The 13,458-nt window shown below is 42.9% G+C and overlaps 1 protein-coding gene across 1 annotated transcript in view; it reads right to left on the bottom strand.

Annotated features, from left to right (window-relative positions):
- SPTLC1 (serine palmitoyltransferase long chain base subunit 1) overlaps positions 1-13,458 on the bottom strand; it is a 37,555-nt gene that overhangs the window by 10,222 nt on the left and 13,875 nt on the right. Inside the window, exons 6-10 of the mRNA XM_082242335.1 lie at positions 9,137-9,269; positions 3,278-3,407; positions 2,532-2,621; positions 1,365-1,472; positions 43-138 (exon numbers count right to left, since the gene is read on the bottom strand). Of these exons, the coding sequence (XP_082098461.1) occupies positions 43-138; positions 1,365-1,472; positions 2,532-2,621; positions 3,278-3,407; positions 9,137-9,269 (557 nt within the window). The remainder of the gene's footprint in view (positions 1-42; positions 139-1,364; positions 1,473-2,531; positions 2,622-3,277; positions 3,408-9,136; positions 9,270-13,458) is intronic.

The raw sequence follows: 13,458 nt of genomic DNA, 5'->3' as shown, positions 1-13,458 counted from the left end.
AAAACATACAACATACCATGCATTTCTAGTTTTTGCACCTACCTGGTGATCAATAACAAAGGATCGCCCGCAGCAAAACCCTCCAATAGAAGCCAGGGAGTTTTCCATATTTGCACTTATAAGATCAATGTCATCCATCTGTTGCACAAACAGGGCAACACCAGAGTTAGATAAAAATAGCATGTTTGGTAACCAGCCATATAGCTGTAGAAAAGGTTAGATTGGCTTTCTGAATTATTTAACCCTCCCAAACGTGCCCATAATTAATAAAGACACAAACTCTTTAAATTCATCTAGAGAACAACGGACAGCAAAATACAAGAGAAATTATTAACTCAATGCAAATTTCTGGTGCCAGTGGGTATGCTACAAAGTACAGTGGTATCTTGGTTCTTGAACTTAATCCGTTTCAGGAGTCCGTGGAATCTGTGTCAGACATTCGGCTTCTGAAAACGTTCGCAAACCAAAACACTTCCGTGTTTGCGGTGTTTGGGAGCCAATTTGTTCGGCAACTAAGCTGTTCGGGAACTAAGGTACCACTGTATCCACAATTTAAGTTTTCCTGGTTTTATCCACTGACATCTGAAAGAGCAAAGTGGATCTGAAGCAGCTCTCAACTTAACTCTGGAATACATTCAGTTAACACATTTGACCCGAGTGTCAATATTAATGTAAATTTCTACATGCCTTTTCCATAATGATTACAATGACACAACTCATCTGGAATAAAAATGCTCAACGGATCAAAAGATGAACAGGGAGCAGGATTTTTTCCCCTTCCAAGATTAGCTCCTTGCATCTTTCCAAGTTCTACTTTATGAGCTCTTTACCTCTTTGTGGATAAACAGTTCCTGAACATGTAGAAGACACTACAAGTAGCACCCTGAATCCTAGCCAGTAATTTGTAAAATGTTCTGAAGGATTTATATAAAGTTATGTGTTAATTTGCATCATGCAGCTATACTGATGCATACTTTGTGCTAAGTATGTTCTTTCATATCAGAAAATTCACCCATTCATTTGTCCGTTCCCAAAGCAGATTCTTGACAAATTCAGGAAAGGCAAAGCAGTAACCAAAAAAACCTGCAAACTGGGTAAGTCACAGTAGGTTGTTTTAAAAGGACAATGATTTTGATAACTTGAAGATGCTTTACGTATTTGTTGCTAGTAATAATCCCGCCTATATTTAAATTTTCTTTGCAAAGCTAATATTTAAGGGATTATGCAAGAGACAAGATTGCCATGCATAGAATTTGCATATAATGGCTGCTAAGCCACTGCTATAAACATGACAAGTATATCAAAGGTTGTTTCTTTCTTTTGGCACAAAAAGGCCTTGTCATTTAAGAAAGGCATGCACTTACATTTATTCCAAAATGTTCTGTAACTCCTCGTCCATGTTCTCCCAGCACTCCGAAGGAAAGACTTTCTTCCAAAAATAACCTCACTTTGTATTTGTATTTCAATTTCACCTACATGTTTATTCAATTGCAAGTGACACAATAAAGCATAATATTATCGAGTGCTCAGGACAAGAAACCAGATTCATGCACAAGTTGTCAAGTGTTCAGTCAGATTGTTGTTCAGTCAACTTCATTCTAAAAATGCAAACTTCCATGCACTTTAATTCCTTGACATTGTTGTAAGATATGGAACATATTTAGCGTGATTATGCACAGAATATAATTTTCTGTGCCCTGGTGTCTCACTGAGTAGCTGGACTTTTGGGAGTCGAGGGTGTGTGTGCGATGAAATATCAAAATACAGAACTAGTACCCTTAAAACTTTGGGAGTAGGAACAGACTTCCTTGAAGGAACAAATAGAAAGCCTTCTTACTGAGAAATTGCCCAAATGCATTGTAACAAAACTTTCCCCTGTTATAGGGGAAAGTTATCGATGCACAACTAGAGTTTTAGGCAGGACACAGCAGCACCAATATAACACGCCTCATTCCCAGTGTGAGAATATTGTCTCCTGCCTCGAAATTGCTGCATCCCATTCTTCTGACCCCTGCACCAGCCAAGTGTCCTCATATATAAGGAGTGAAGCCCTCAATCCCTATCTAAGGTAAAGGTAAAGGACCCCTGAGCAGTTAAGTCCAGTCAAAGGCAACTATGGGGTTGTGGTGCTCATCTCACTTTCAGGCCGAGAGAGCCAGCGTTTGTCCGCAGGCGGCTTTCTGGGTCATGTGGCCAGCATGACTAAACCGCTTCTGGCTCAAGTGAACACTGACGGAAACCAGAGCACACGGAAAATCCGTTTACCTTCCTGCCACGGTGGTACCTATTTATCTACTCGCACTGGCATGCTTTCGAACTGCTAGGTAGGCAGGAGCTGGGACAGAGGAACAGGAGCTCACCCTGTTGTGCAGATTCGAACCGCCAAGCTTCTGATCAGCAAGCCCAAGAGGCTCAGTGGTTTAGGTCAAACACACACATCACTAAACAGTCTAGTATTTTTCTGTTCATTCTTCACATAGCACATAATGACTGGTAGGGAAAATACTTATTGACAAAAACTACCTACTCACCAATTCCGGAAGAGGACAAATATCTCCAGCGTTAACATACAAACCCTCAACAACGATAAAGCGCCGGGTTACACGAGCTTTACGAGGGTTCTGTAGAGAAATGAAAGTTTCGTATGGACGCTTCTTAACAGATGCTCACTTAGGTTACTATTAAAATGCCATCAAAAGTTGACAGAATGTATTGAAGAAAAGCTTGAGCTTATGCCAGCAGAAATCAATGGCCTTAAACACATTTTTAACAATATGATACTTTGTGGTTAAGCATTCTTTATAGCCAGTAAGATCTGCAGCCAGGATAAAGGCTTAATGCTATTAACTCCGAGCCTTTAACACAAATGTTGATGTATAAAGAAATGTGCATGGCTCTGTTTTGATACTACTTTAATGCAAAAATGGTGCTTACAGTGTGGTTGTGAAACAAAATGGAAGTATTTTTTACACTGCACTGATATTGCGGTGGTGTGTGTTCTGGTTATTTTGAGTTATTTTTTAAAAAAATAAAAAGTGGGTGAACTGCATATCTTACAGTTCCATCTGTAGATTTTTCAAAAGTTAAGTGAAAGTTGCAGACACCAAGCACGGCTATCTGAATAAATGAAACACAGCTGCCAAACCTACTTCAAAAGATACACAACACTTCATTTTCAGAATGGACTAGAAGATAAAGAATGAGCAATGAAGGCATCAAAATATGTTAGCTTAAGAATACACCCTACAACACATCAATGACTTCAAAAATACCGTACCTTCTGATCTTCAATCTCCTGCTCTTTGAGTAGATGCTCAAGGTCAGCCATATCATTATGTTTAAAAAACTTAATGTTGCTTCTGGATGCCTGTAAGCCTTTCTGGATAGCAAAGCACGCTGCTTCATCACTGCAAATACACAGAATTGTGTCAGTTCACTCTTAGAATGAGCTGCCTTTTTGAAATCTGATTTCTCTCCATGATGTACTTTTCACGAACTGCTACACAATGTGCTTTTTTGACCATATGAGCAGCCCCAACCACCTCCAGCTACAGAAGTGGACAGCAAGACTGCATTCGATTAGCAATATTGTCACATGACGGGCTCTTGTATTCTTCTCTCTCTGAAATGGCCACAAGGAGATGACATGCTTTTGCTTCTATTTCCAATTGCAGTTTAACTGTGTTATTTTTATCTATGGTTTATTGAAACAAGACAGCTTCATGAACAATGCTTCCCGGTTTGCCTGTTTTAGCAAACCATAGTTAACATTCATGACAGCTTCCCTAGGTTTCGCTACAACAGTAAAATGTGAAGCTTCCAATCTTCTTCGCTGGTGAAAGAAAGGAAAATGAATGCGCCTGAGGCTCATTCACATAATGATAAAACCATAATTTGTTATGTTTGAATGCAGCCAGTGTATGAGAGCTGCCCAATCAATAGCTAACAATTTTGTTTTTCCTGTGTTCACAAGGAACTGTTACTAACATCATTTTGTTTATTAAAATGTTTCTATCCCTCTGTATGAATCAAAAAGATCCCTAAGGTGTAAAAATACACACACACACACACACACACACACAGAGTACTTTTTCTGGGGGGACGAATACTCCTAAACATTTTGTGAATCTTTGTACTTTTGTCCATTTACTGTATTTATTTCCCCCGATTTGAACTTTAAAATGGTGATTTTCTTGAGTCAAAATGAGAGTACAGTGGTACCTCGCAAGACGAATGCCTCGCAAGACAAAAAACTCGCTAGACGAAAGGTTTTTCCGTTTTCGATTTGCCTCGCAAGACGAATTTCACCTATGGGCTTGCTTCGCAAGACGAAAACGTCTCGCGACTTTGTTTCCTTTGTCTAAAAACAAAGACATGTTTTGTTTATAAAGTTAATTTATTTTCCCTTCAATTTTTGAACTGCTCTTTACAGTATGTGTGACTTTAAAGAGCAGTTAATAAACTGTTGTTGTACCAAATTTGGCTTTGTTTGGCCTTTTTTTGACCATAGGAACGCATTAATTGATTTTCAATGCATTCCTATGGGATTTCGTGATTCGCAAGACGAAAAATTCGCTAGACGACAAAACATGCGGAACGAATTAATTTCGTCTTGCGGGGCACCACTGTATATAGAAATCCTTTAAAGGATAGTTTCAGAAGGTGGCATCACTCCTCCAACCCATCACCTTTGGCATACAGGGTGTCACACTGATTCATCTTGTCTCTCAACATGAACATGAAACAGCTAGATCATCCCGGTATTTGGGCTAGAGATCATCTATATGCAGATCAAAACTAGCTTTCATTTCCATCTTTTGATGCAATGGAAGTTCCTAAACTGGTGAGTTCTGCAGTAGATTAAGGTGAACAAACCGAAGCTTAATCCAGACAAGGCAGAGGTGCTGCTAGCTGGATGTTCTGGCAGCCTGGAAGAGGTTTAGGAGAGGCCTTCCTCTTAAAAAAAGAAATCTGGTTTGCAGCTTGGCAGTGCTCTTAGGTAAAGCCTTGCTTAAGGATGTTCAGATAGCAGAAGTGGTTACGGCTGCCTTTTGCCAGATCTGGCTAGTGGAGCTGCTGTGCCCTTATCTCGGAAACCAGACTCAGACATATCCTAGTCACTTCTAGCCGATCATTGTAACACTATGTTAGGACTGCCTTTGATGGCAGAGCAAAAACTTCAAATAGACCACAATCCCTCTGGCCCAGCGCTGACAGGAGATAGCAGTTTGCAGCATAAAACTGCAATACTGCATCATCTGAACTGTCTACCTATTTGTTTCTATACTCAATTCAAACTCCAGTTAATAGAGTCTGTAAGTCTACAGTCACCACCTCAAATTGAGCCCAGCAACGAACTGGTACCTGGTGAAGATGGAACAGTATCAGGGTTTTATGGTTTGTTTTTTCTTTCATTTTTATTAGTTTTGGATAGGATTCCGTGGTTTTGAACTTTAGAGCCCTATGTGGCCTGGGAACAGAGCACCAACTATCTCCACCCATATGAATCTGCCTAACCCCAGAGATTAGCTCCATGGGTTTGAAATGTGGACAGAAAATTTTCTGAGCTGATGGCAAGATAACCACATCCTTCCAAAAGGCTCAAACTGAGCTTGTCTTCTGAAGAGCAGCTAAGACATTAGGGCTGGGGCAGGGGGACCACAGACATCTTTAGGCATTCCTCCTTTAATTAGTTATTTGACTACACTGCTCATAATCTCTTAATTGTAATTTTAAACATAAAGGCTCTTTTAATGTTCTTTTATTCATTGTTTTACATTTTTTAAAAAAGTTTGCTTGCCACCTTTAATAATTTTCTTAAAGGAAGCTAGTATATTAATAAGGGGAAAACTGCCAGGGCTAGGTAATTCATAGCCATTGAACTCACTCAGCTCATAGGTTACGTGGGGGGGGGGAATGGAAAGTGGGGGGGGGGGAATCAGACTACGTATGCTACAGACACATTTATCTGGGAATGTCTCATTGAGTTCAATGAGATTTACACACGCACACACACGATTTCAGTTAGTATCAACTAACACATAACAAGCACAAGCTCAGTAAGAGTGCTCTAGAGGAGATTTTTGTCTGACATTAAGTAAATTCATTCCAACCACTCATCAAGTGCATTTCTTTGCTTGGCTGTAACCTATGGGGGATACTGACAAAACGTTTCAACAGCTGCTAGCAATTTTTAAAGAGTTTATTCTGAAGCAGCAATTGATCGTTAAAACCAAGTAGTCATTTTGAAAGCATTTCATAAGCGATTAAAACTACCCCTTAATAGGCATTTAAAATGGTATCAAGATACAGCTTTGAAAATGACAAGATCATATAAGCGATCCTACACTGGTGCTGAAAAATTGTGCATAACCACTTTCCTAACAATCACGTTCAGCCCTTCTTCAAGGAGAAGGCCTATTAAAGCGCTTTTATAACTGTCCCAGTTAATCTCATTTTTAAACAATTGAGATTGATAGCTCATAATGCATGTTCACTAAAACAGACCACAGAACCCACTAAGAGCTGGTAACCAGAAGCAACAGCTTGTAGGTTGTCCCTTTGAGAGAAATATCTATGGTTAACTTGGGTGTACACAGATGTTGCCAGCAGTGGCTGGCAACTATTCGTGGATTGCAACAGCTGGGGAAAGTGTCACTACAACAGGGGAGATTGTCCCTATCAGGTATATGAGATGCCCCCATCTACAGCCCAGCTCATAGGCTTCTTTCTACAAGCAGTTTTGCATCTGTAAGCCATTGGTAGAGACTGTACGAGGAAGGCACACAATGCTTATGTTCACTGGCCACCTTACTGTACTCTAGCCCAGTTTGGAAATCTCTTCCCCAAAGACTCAACCAAACCTCAAACATGCACAACTGTTCTAAGAGCGCCAAGACAAATTTCTTTGAAAAGGGTTTGAGTTGAAGTGGTTCAAGCAGGAAGAATAAGTTCTGTTTTAGTTTAAACTGATTCTATCTGGTTATCTCCTGCTACATTACCGTATTTTTCGCCCTATAGGACGCACCGTCCCATAAGACGCACCTAGGTTTTTTTTTGGGGGGGGGAAATAAAGGGAAAAAATTATTTCCCCCCCAGGCGGGGGCTGGGGCAGCCCGAGCTTCCCCCGACCCCAGCCCGCAAACAGGCAGCTCTCTGCAAGCCGTGGGAGCCCAGCGGTGGTTCCCGCTGCTTGCGGAGAGATCCGCGAAGCCTGGACGCGCTGAGGTCAGCGCGCGCAGGCTTCGGGATGCCGGCAACTCTCCCCAAGCAGCGGGAACATTCCCGCTGCTTGCAGAGAGATCCGCGAAGCCTGGACGCGCTGAGGTCAGCGCGCGCACGCTTCGGGATGCCGGCAACTCTCCCCAAGCAGCGGGAACGTTCCCGCTGCTTGCGGAGAGATCCGCGAAGCCTGGACGCGCTGAGGTCAGCGCGCGCAGGCTTCGGGATGCCGGCAACTCTCCCCAAGCAGCGGGAGCATTCCCGCTGCTTGAGGAGAGGTCCGCGAAGCCTGGAGAGCGAGAGGGGTCGGTGCGCACCTACCGCTCTCGCTCTCCAGGCTTCAGCGAAAGCCTGCATTCGCCCCATAAGACGCACCCACATTTCCCCTTCATTTTTGGAGGGGAAAAAGTGCGTCTTATAGGGCGAAAAATACGGTATCTACTGCAATGTGCTCTACATGGGGCTAACCTTTGAAGGTGACTGGGAAACTACAACTAATCCAGAATGAGGCAGCTAGACTGGTGACAGGGAGTGGCCGCTGAGACCATATAACATCGGTCCTAAAGCATCTTCACTGGCTCCTAATACATTTCCGAGCACAATTCAAAGTGTTGGTACTGACCATTAAAGCCCTAAATGGCCTCAGTCCAGTATACCTGAAGGAGCGTCTCCACCCCCATCATTCAGCCTGGACACTGAGGTCCAGCTTTGAGGGCCTTCTGGTGGTTCCCTCATTGTGACAAGTGAGGTTGCAGGGAGCCAGCAGAGGGCCTTCTTGGTGGTGCCACCTGCCCTGTGGAATGCCCTCCCATCAGATGTCAAGGAAATAAACAACTATCTGACTTTTAGAAGACATCTGAAGGCAAGCCTGTATCAGGAAATTTTTGATGTCTAATGTTTTACCATTTTTAATGTGCTGTAGGCCACCCAGAATAGCTGGGGGAACCCAGCCAGATAGGCGGGTATAAATACAGTGGTGCCTCGCAAGACGAAAATAATCCGTTCTGTGATTCTCTTCGTCTAGCGGTTTTTTCGTCTTGCGAAGCAAGCCCATTGACGGATTAGCGGATTAGTGCTATTAGCGGCTTATCTGCTGATCGGATCCGCTGATTAGCGGCTTAGAAAAAGGGGGGGGGAGGAAAAAAAACCAGCAGGAACTTGCAAGACATTGTCGTCTTGCGAAGCAAGCCCATAGGAAATTCGTTTTGCAAAGCACCTGGAAAACGGAAAACTCGTCTAGCGAGTTTTCTGTCTTGCGAGGCATTCGTCTTGCGGGGCACCACTGTAATAAAATTATTGTTTTATGATGAAGATGTAGTAGTAGTAGTAGTGGGGTTAACTATCACACACAGGATTCTGATTTGATTTGAAGGAAGAAAATTAGGTAAACAAGGCAAGTCATAGGATAAAAATAGCCACATCTGCATTGGCACTTCCCCCGCCTCCAAGTGTTGCAGTTCCAGGAATTGCTAACAAGTGCAATGTTCCTTGCTCATGAACACACAGTCCAGGATGGTAGGGATTCTTCTTTTGACAGAGAGTGTAAACTGGCTCTAAGATTGTTACCTTTTGTGGAACATGGTACCTAGAAACAAGTGGATTTTGCTATGAAGAACCTCAATCTTACAAAGAGGACAAGAAAAACTACCGAGGTTCTGAAGGAGCCTCTTCAGAAAGTCCCATGTACCTCTACTTACGTATCCCTCTGGATACGGAATCTGGCCACGGCAAACCCAGAAGTGTATACTTCCGGGTTTCGCCCCGCATGCATGCGCACAAACGCTCTGCGTGCCTTGTGCATGCACAGAAGCGTGTCTCTATTTACATAATTTTTGGGGTGCAAACAGACCCCCGGAACAAATAAGTTTGTATCCAGAGGGTCCACTGTAATATAGAAAAAGTGAAGATTACGTACACAAAAACAATGTCTCCTCGTTTTGAATAGGCAGGAATAGCACTGGCAATTGTAGCAAATCCATAGGAATATATGATTGCTTCCTCGGTCCTCATAAATTTGGCAAGTCGTTCCTCCAGTTCCAGATGTACATCTGTTTGAGAAGCGTAGTTTATGTTTTAGAAAAGTCACACAAAGATGCAAAGTCATTAACAGCATGAAAATCTATTCAACTTTGCCCAGGTTATTTTCTCCTTCACACACACACACAAAGGGAACAAGTACAGACTGACAATCCTGTCATTCTAACCAGGTGCAAAGTAACTCATCTGAGTGTTTGACTGCATTACCTTAAAAGGGCACTTATGTTTTGTGAGTAAAAGTAAGCAAGCCACACTCAGATACCTGTCAGAAATATTCCAGAAACGAATACCAAAACGTGTCTGTTGTTGGGAAACTAGAAACAGAGGGAATCAACATTGCCAAGTTTCAGAGGCTTGTTTAGAAAGCTAAGGGGTAATTATCTTAGCTCTATATTAACACAGCGCATTCCAAGTGGAATTCCCCAAGCAGTTTTCAGGCTCGATAAACCAACAAAGCAATCAGTAGAGTTAAATCTCTTCTCCTGACACTTATTCCTATCTTGCATTTTTCCACATATATTTTTTTTTGCCTTCTCTCATACCCTACCTTCCTACTCCTCCCCAACTCCTCATTTTCTGAACATCCCTCATTTCGAATGAAACATTCACATCTATCACTTACTGAGCCCTATTTTACAGATTCATCCATTATTTTTAAAATGTTTTTATTGAATATTTCCTGGGGTTACCAAAGTACATACATCGCCTCTATTTTCAGATTCTAAAGTTCTTTCTGCAGATCAGTGAGACTTTAATATTGCATATTGCATACAGGGGTGGGGGAGAAGAGAGTGGGGGGGGGGGAGAAGGGAGGTAGTAAACTTTCATTGTTTTACATGGTATATGTGCAAGGTTTTTGTGTCAGCGTCACGTGGGTAGGTTCTCTTTCTATTCCTTTATCAGTTTTCATTGGCATTGAGAGCGGTTGGGGGCCCAAGGCATGGATGGTCACCTACAGTTGACTGCAGTGAGTTTTGTTTGCCCCATGTGTGTGGTGTTGTTGGGACAAGTTAACCATCGATTCATATGCTGCCAGTACGCTCACCTTTATTACACACACAACCCAGCAAGATCCATCCATTTAAGAAGAATTAACCGTTGTCCCCAAATATAATTTCAACCATGGTGAAAAACGTGAATTAAGATCCATCTCATTTTGGGGGTGGTTGCTGGAGGGGCTCAATCCAGCGTAGCACGAGTGACTATAGTGCGCACAAATGAGTGCCACAGAGCCCAATATTTCTACTTTCACCCATCTTCCATGAAATATGAAAAAGGATAGCAAGCTCATTGTTTTGTTTACATATACACTGCTTACATAGGGACATGGGTGGCGCTGTTCGAATCCCCGCGACGGGGTGAGCTCCTGTTGCTCGGTCCCTGCTCCTGCCAACCCAGCAGTTCAAAAGCATGCAGTGCAAGTAGATAAATAGGTAAGGTAAATGGCGTTTCTATGTGCTGCTCTGGTTCGCCAATAAAGCGAGATGAGTGCCGCAACCCCAGAGTCGTCCGCGACTGGACCTAATGGTCAGGGGTTCATTTACCTTTATACCGCTTACATGGTAAAATGGCTTCTAAGTGGTTTAAGGCAGCACAAGCGAGCACTGCAAGGAATGGGGTATCTATTTCTCCAAGGACAAGTCGTGGGGAAGAAAGTTTTACTGAGCGTCATGAGAGCCCTCCAGGAGTGGCCACTGTGTCTGTGTCAGGGCAGAGGAGAAATGGTGGAGACCGCCTGCCCATCCTGCCCCTTCCAGGGAGGAGGAGGAAGAAGACAGTATAGATTTACAACAGGGGTTTGAGGAAGGTCACAGCTCAGAGGCAGATGAGGGGGAAAGTTGGGAAATCATGGGAGAGCCAGAACAACACCCGGCAAACACGTTGTCATTAAATAGCATTCCAGACCCTCCATCTCCCAGAACCCGGCGAGCCTTAAAAGTGGGAGAGCAAAGAGCTCAAAGACAGAGGGCATGTAGCAGCACTCGCAGAGATGATGAGAACAACGAATGAGGAAGTGGGAGAGATTTGGGGGGTGAAGATTCACTCAGGACAACACCATTATCCAAGAGGCTGGGGTCTAGAGCCTCTCTCTGTAAAGATTGAAATAAAAAAGGAAAGCAAGAAACTTTTCCTTGTCGTTATACTTTCCCGGGCAACCAGCCGGGAGCTGGTGCCAGCATCCTGAGAGTCTGATAGGATGAAACCTATTAGTTCAGACCATCTCCTTTCAATATAAAGAAAGTTGCCAAGATCAGAGATACTGGGGAACTGGTAACAGGCCAAATTAAGGAACCTCATCTCCCAATTTTTCCAGCTCAAAATCTCTCATTATCACATCGGGAGGGGGGCAGTTTGGACCCAATTTAGTGACCAACATTCCTAAGAGAATCTGCTGTTAAAATCCAAGGAAAAGGGGCAGGGCGTAAACCTTTCTCTTCTCGTATTCCTATGCACCCTTGGTATTAAGCAGGAGCATGAGAAGATGACACATACACTGGAAAGAACAGCCAAACCTTCAGAGTAAGAAGTCTTTCACCATACTGAAAACCACATGGCTTTAAAGTTAAGTAGTCAGGATATCTAGATGGGAATCTAGTCAAAACATCATCAGTTATGGTCATGGATAGTGTTTCGCCACAATCTTCCACTAACAAGGAAGGTAAGAGAATTCTAGCACCACCACTGAAATGATTAAAAGGAGGAGCATGGAAGACGTTGTTCTCATATGGCAAACTATCAAATCACAGTGTCCAAAATGCCGACGATAAGATGAACACTTTGCCTTGTGAAACCTGAACAGTCCCAAGTGGCTTCCTGGAAGCCATTCCCAATCCTCTAGGTAAAAACACCAGCAAGTTAAGCAACTCCCACCAGAAAGTTAGACTATACGGGAGAGAAAGGAAAACGTTTAGGCTCACTGCATTGCTGTCTCTATAGCGCTCTGCAGAGACAGGAGAGGAATGTGAAACACCCTCACACTGTGATTAAATGCAGACTAGGAGCTTCACAGCAGGATTTGTATTACAAAAACCCTCCGCTTGAGGTCTGAATCCAAACCTCTTGATTACCACACAGATATAGTATGTTGGCAGTATCTACATTACTGTGTTCATAAGCACTCAAGATGTTTCAGCCAGAAATCAGACTGCCCCCTCGTGGCCTCTTTGGAAAGCTCAGTATTTAGTCTTTGCTTCAGCTCTGCCAATTATCCCTGTATGACATTTGAATAACAGCGAAAAGAAGCTGTGAATGTATGCGGGTGTATCCCAAGAAGCAGTCTTGAAACAAGCTGAAGGCATCATCCAGCAATGTATTCTGCTCAAACAAGATAGATTCTGTAACCGATACACACTGGAGAATCTAACGAAGCTTCTGTAAATAATCGGCTGTAACGGTTTCATGACCCTGGAAAAAGCTGCAACTTCTATTGCAAGCAGAGATTGGGTGAAGGCTGCTGCTGTGGAAAAAAAATCAGGAACTGATCTGGAAAGTTTAAGGGAAGCACAGGGAAAAGATGGAAGTTAGGATGCTGTTGCAACTGTCCTGCCCAGATGGATCTGCTTTCAGGTCCAGTTGATGTGGCCAGAGGCAGTCTGAGACCGGCCAGAGGCAAGTCATAGGAGTTCTTTTTTAAAATTATGTCAAGGCAATAGCTGAATTCTTTAACGAAAAGCTTCACAAGTTCCTGTTTCTTGCTACTGGCATTACAGAATATTCAAAGACTAGGACTGCCAGTGGAAATCTGAGCAGCCCCTCAGACCAATGCGGAAGTAGCTCTAGGGTCCTGGGTGTCAATCTTTCGGGGAGAACATGCGTCTCATCCATTATAAGTACATTTATGCCCAACTAACTCACTTGCTTTTGTCTGGATCATGTTGTATTGGCATGGTTAAAAAGTTGTGTTTCTGTATCTGTAGGCCAATGAATGGCTCTAGAGAATGAAGAAGCATTTAAGTATGAGTGAGAATTCCTCTCGCTTCTTTTAGGCATTACAATCCAACTGGGCTCTAGTTTAGCCTAATTATAATACTTTGTTACATATTGTAGCTTCACTTTCGCAAGATGCAGAAGTGATCTCTTTTCACTCAAAAAGTACAAAACTGCCCAGAAAAGTACTCTCCCTGAAAAGACTGAGTATGCAACCATGGATGTACTTCTGGATGCAGACTAAGAGCTGCTTCTGACTTTTTAGCGGGGCCT

Source organism: Podarcis vaucheri (genome assembly GCF_965113315.1).
Source record: "Podarcis vaucheri genome assembly, contig: SUPER_11_unloc_1, whole genome shotgun sequence".
Classification (NCBI taxonomy): Eukaryota; Metazoa; Chordata; class Lepidosauria; order Squamata; family Lacertidae; genus Podarcis; species Podarcis vaucheri.
The sequence above is the reverse complement of the archived record's forward strand: the minus strand, read 5'-3'. Positions and strand labels throughout refer to the sequence as shown.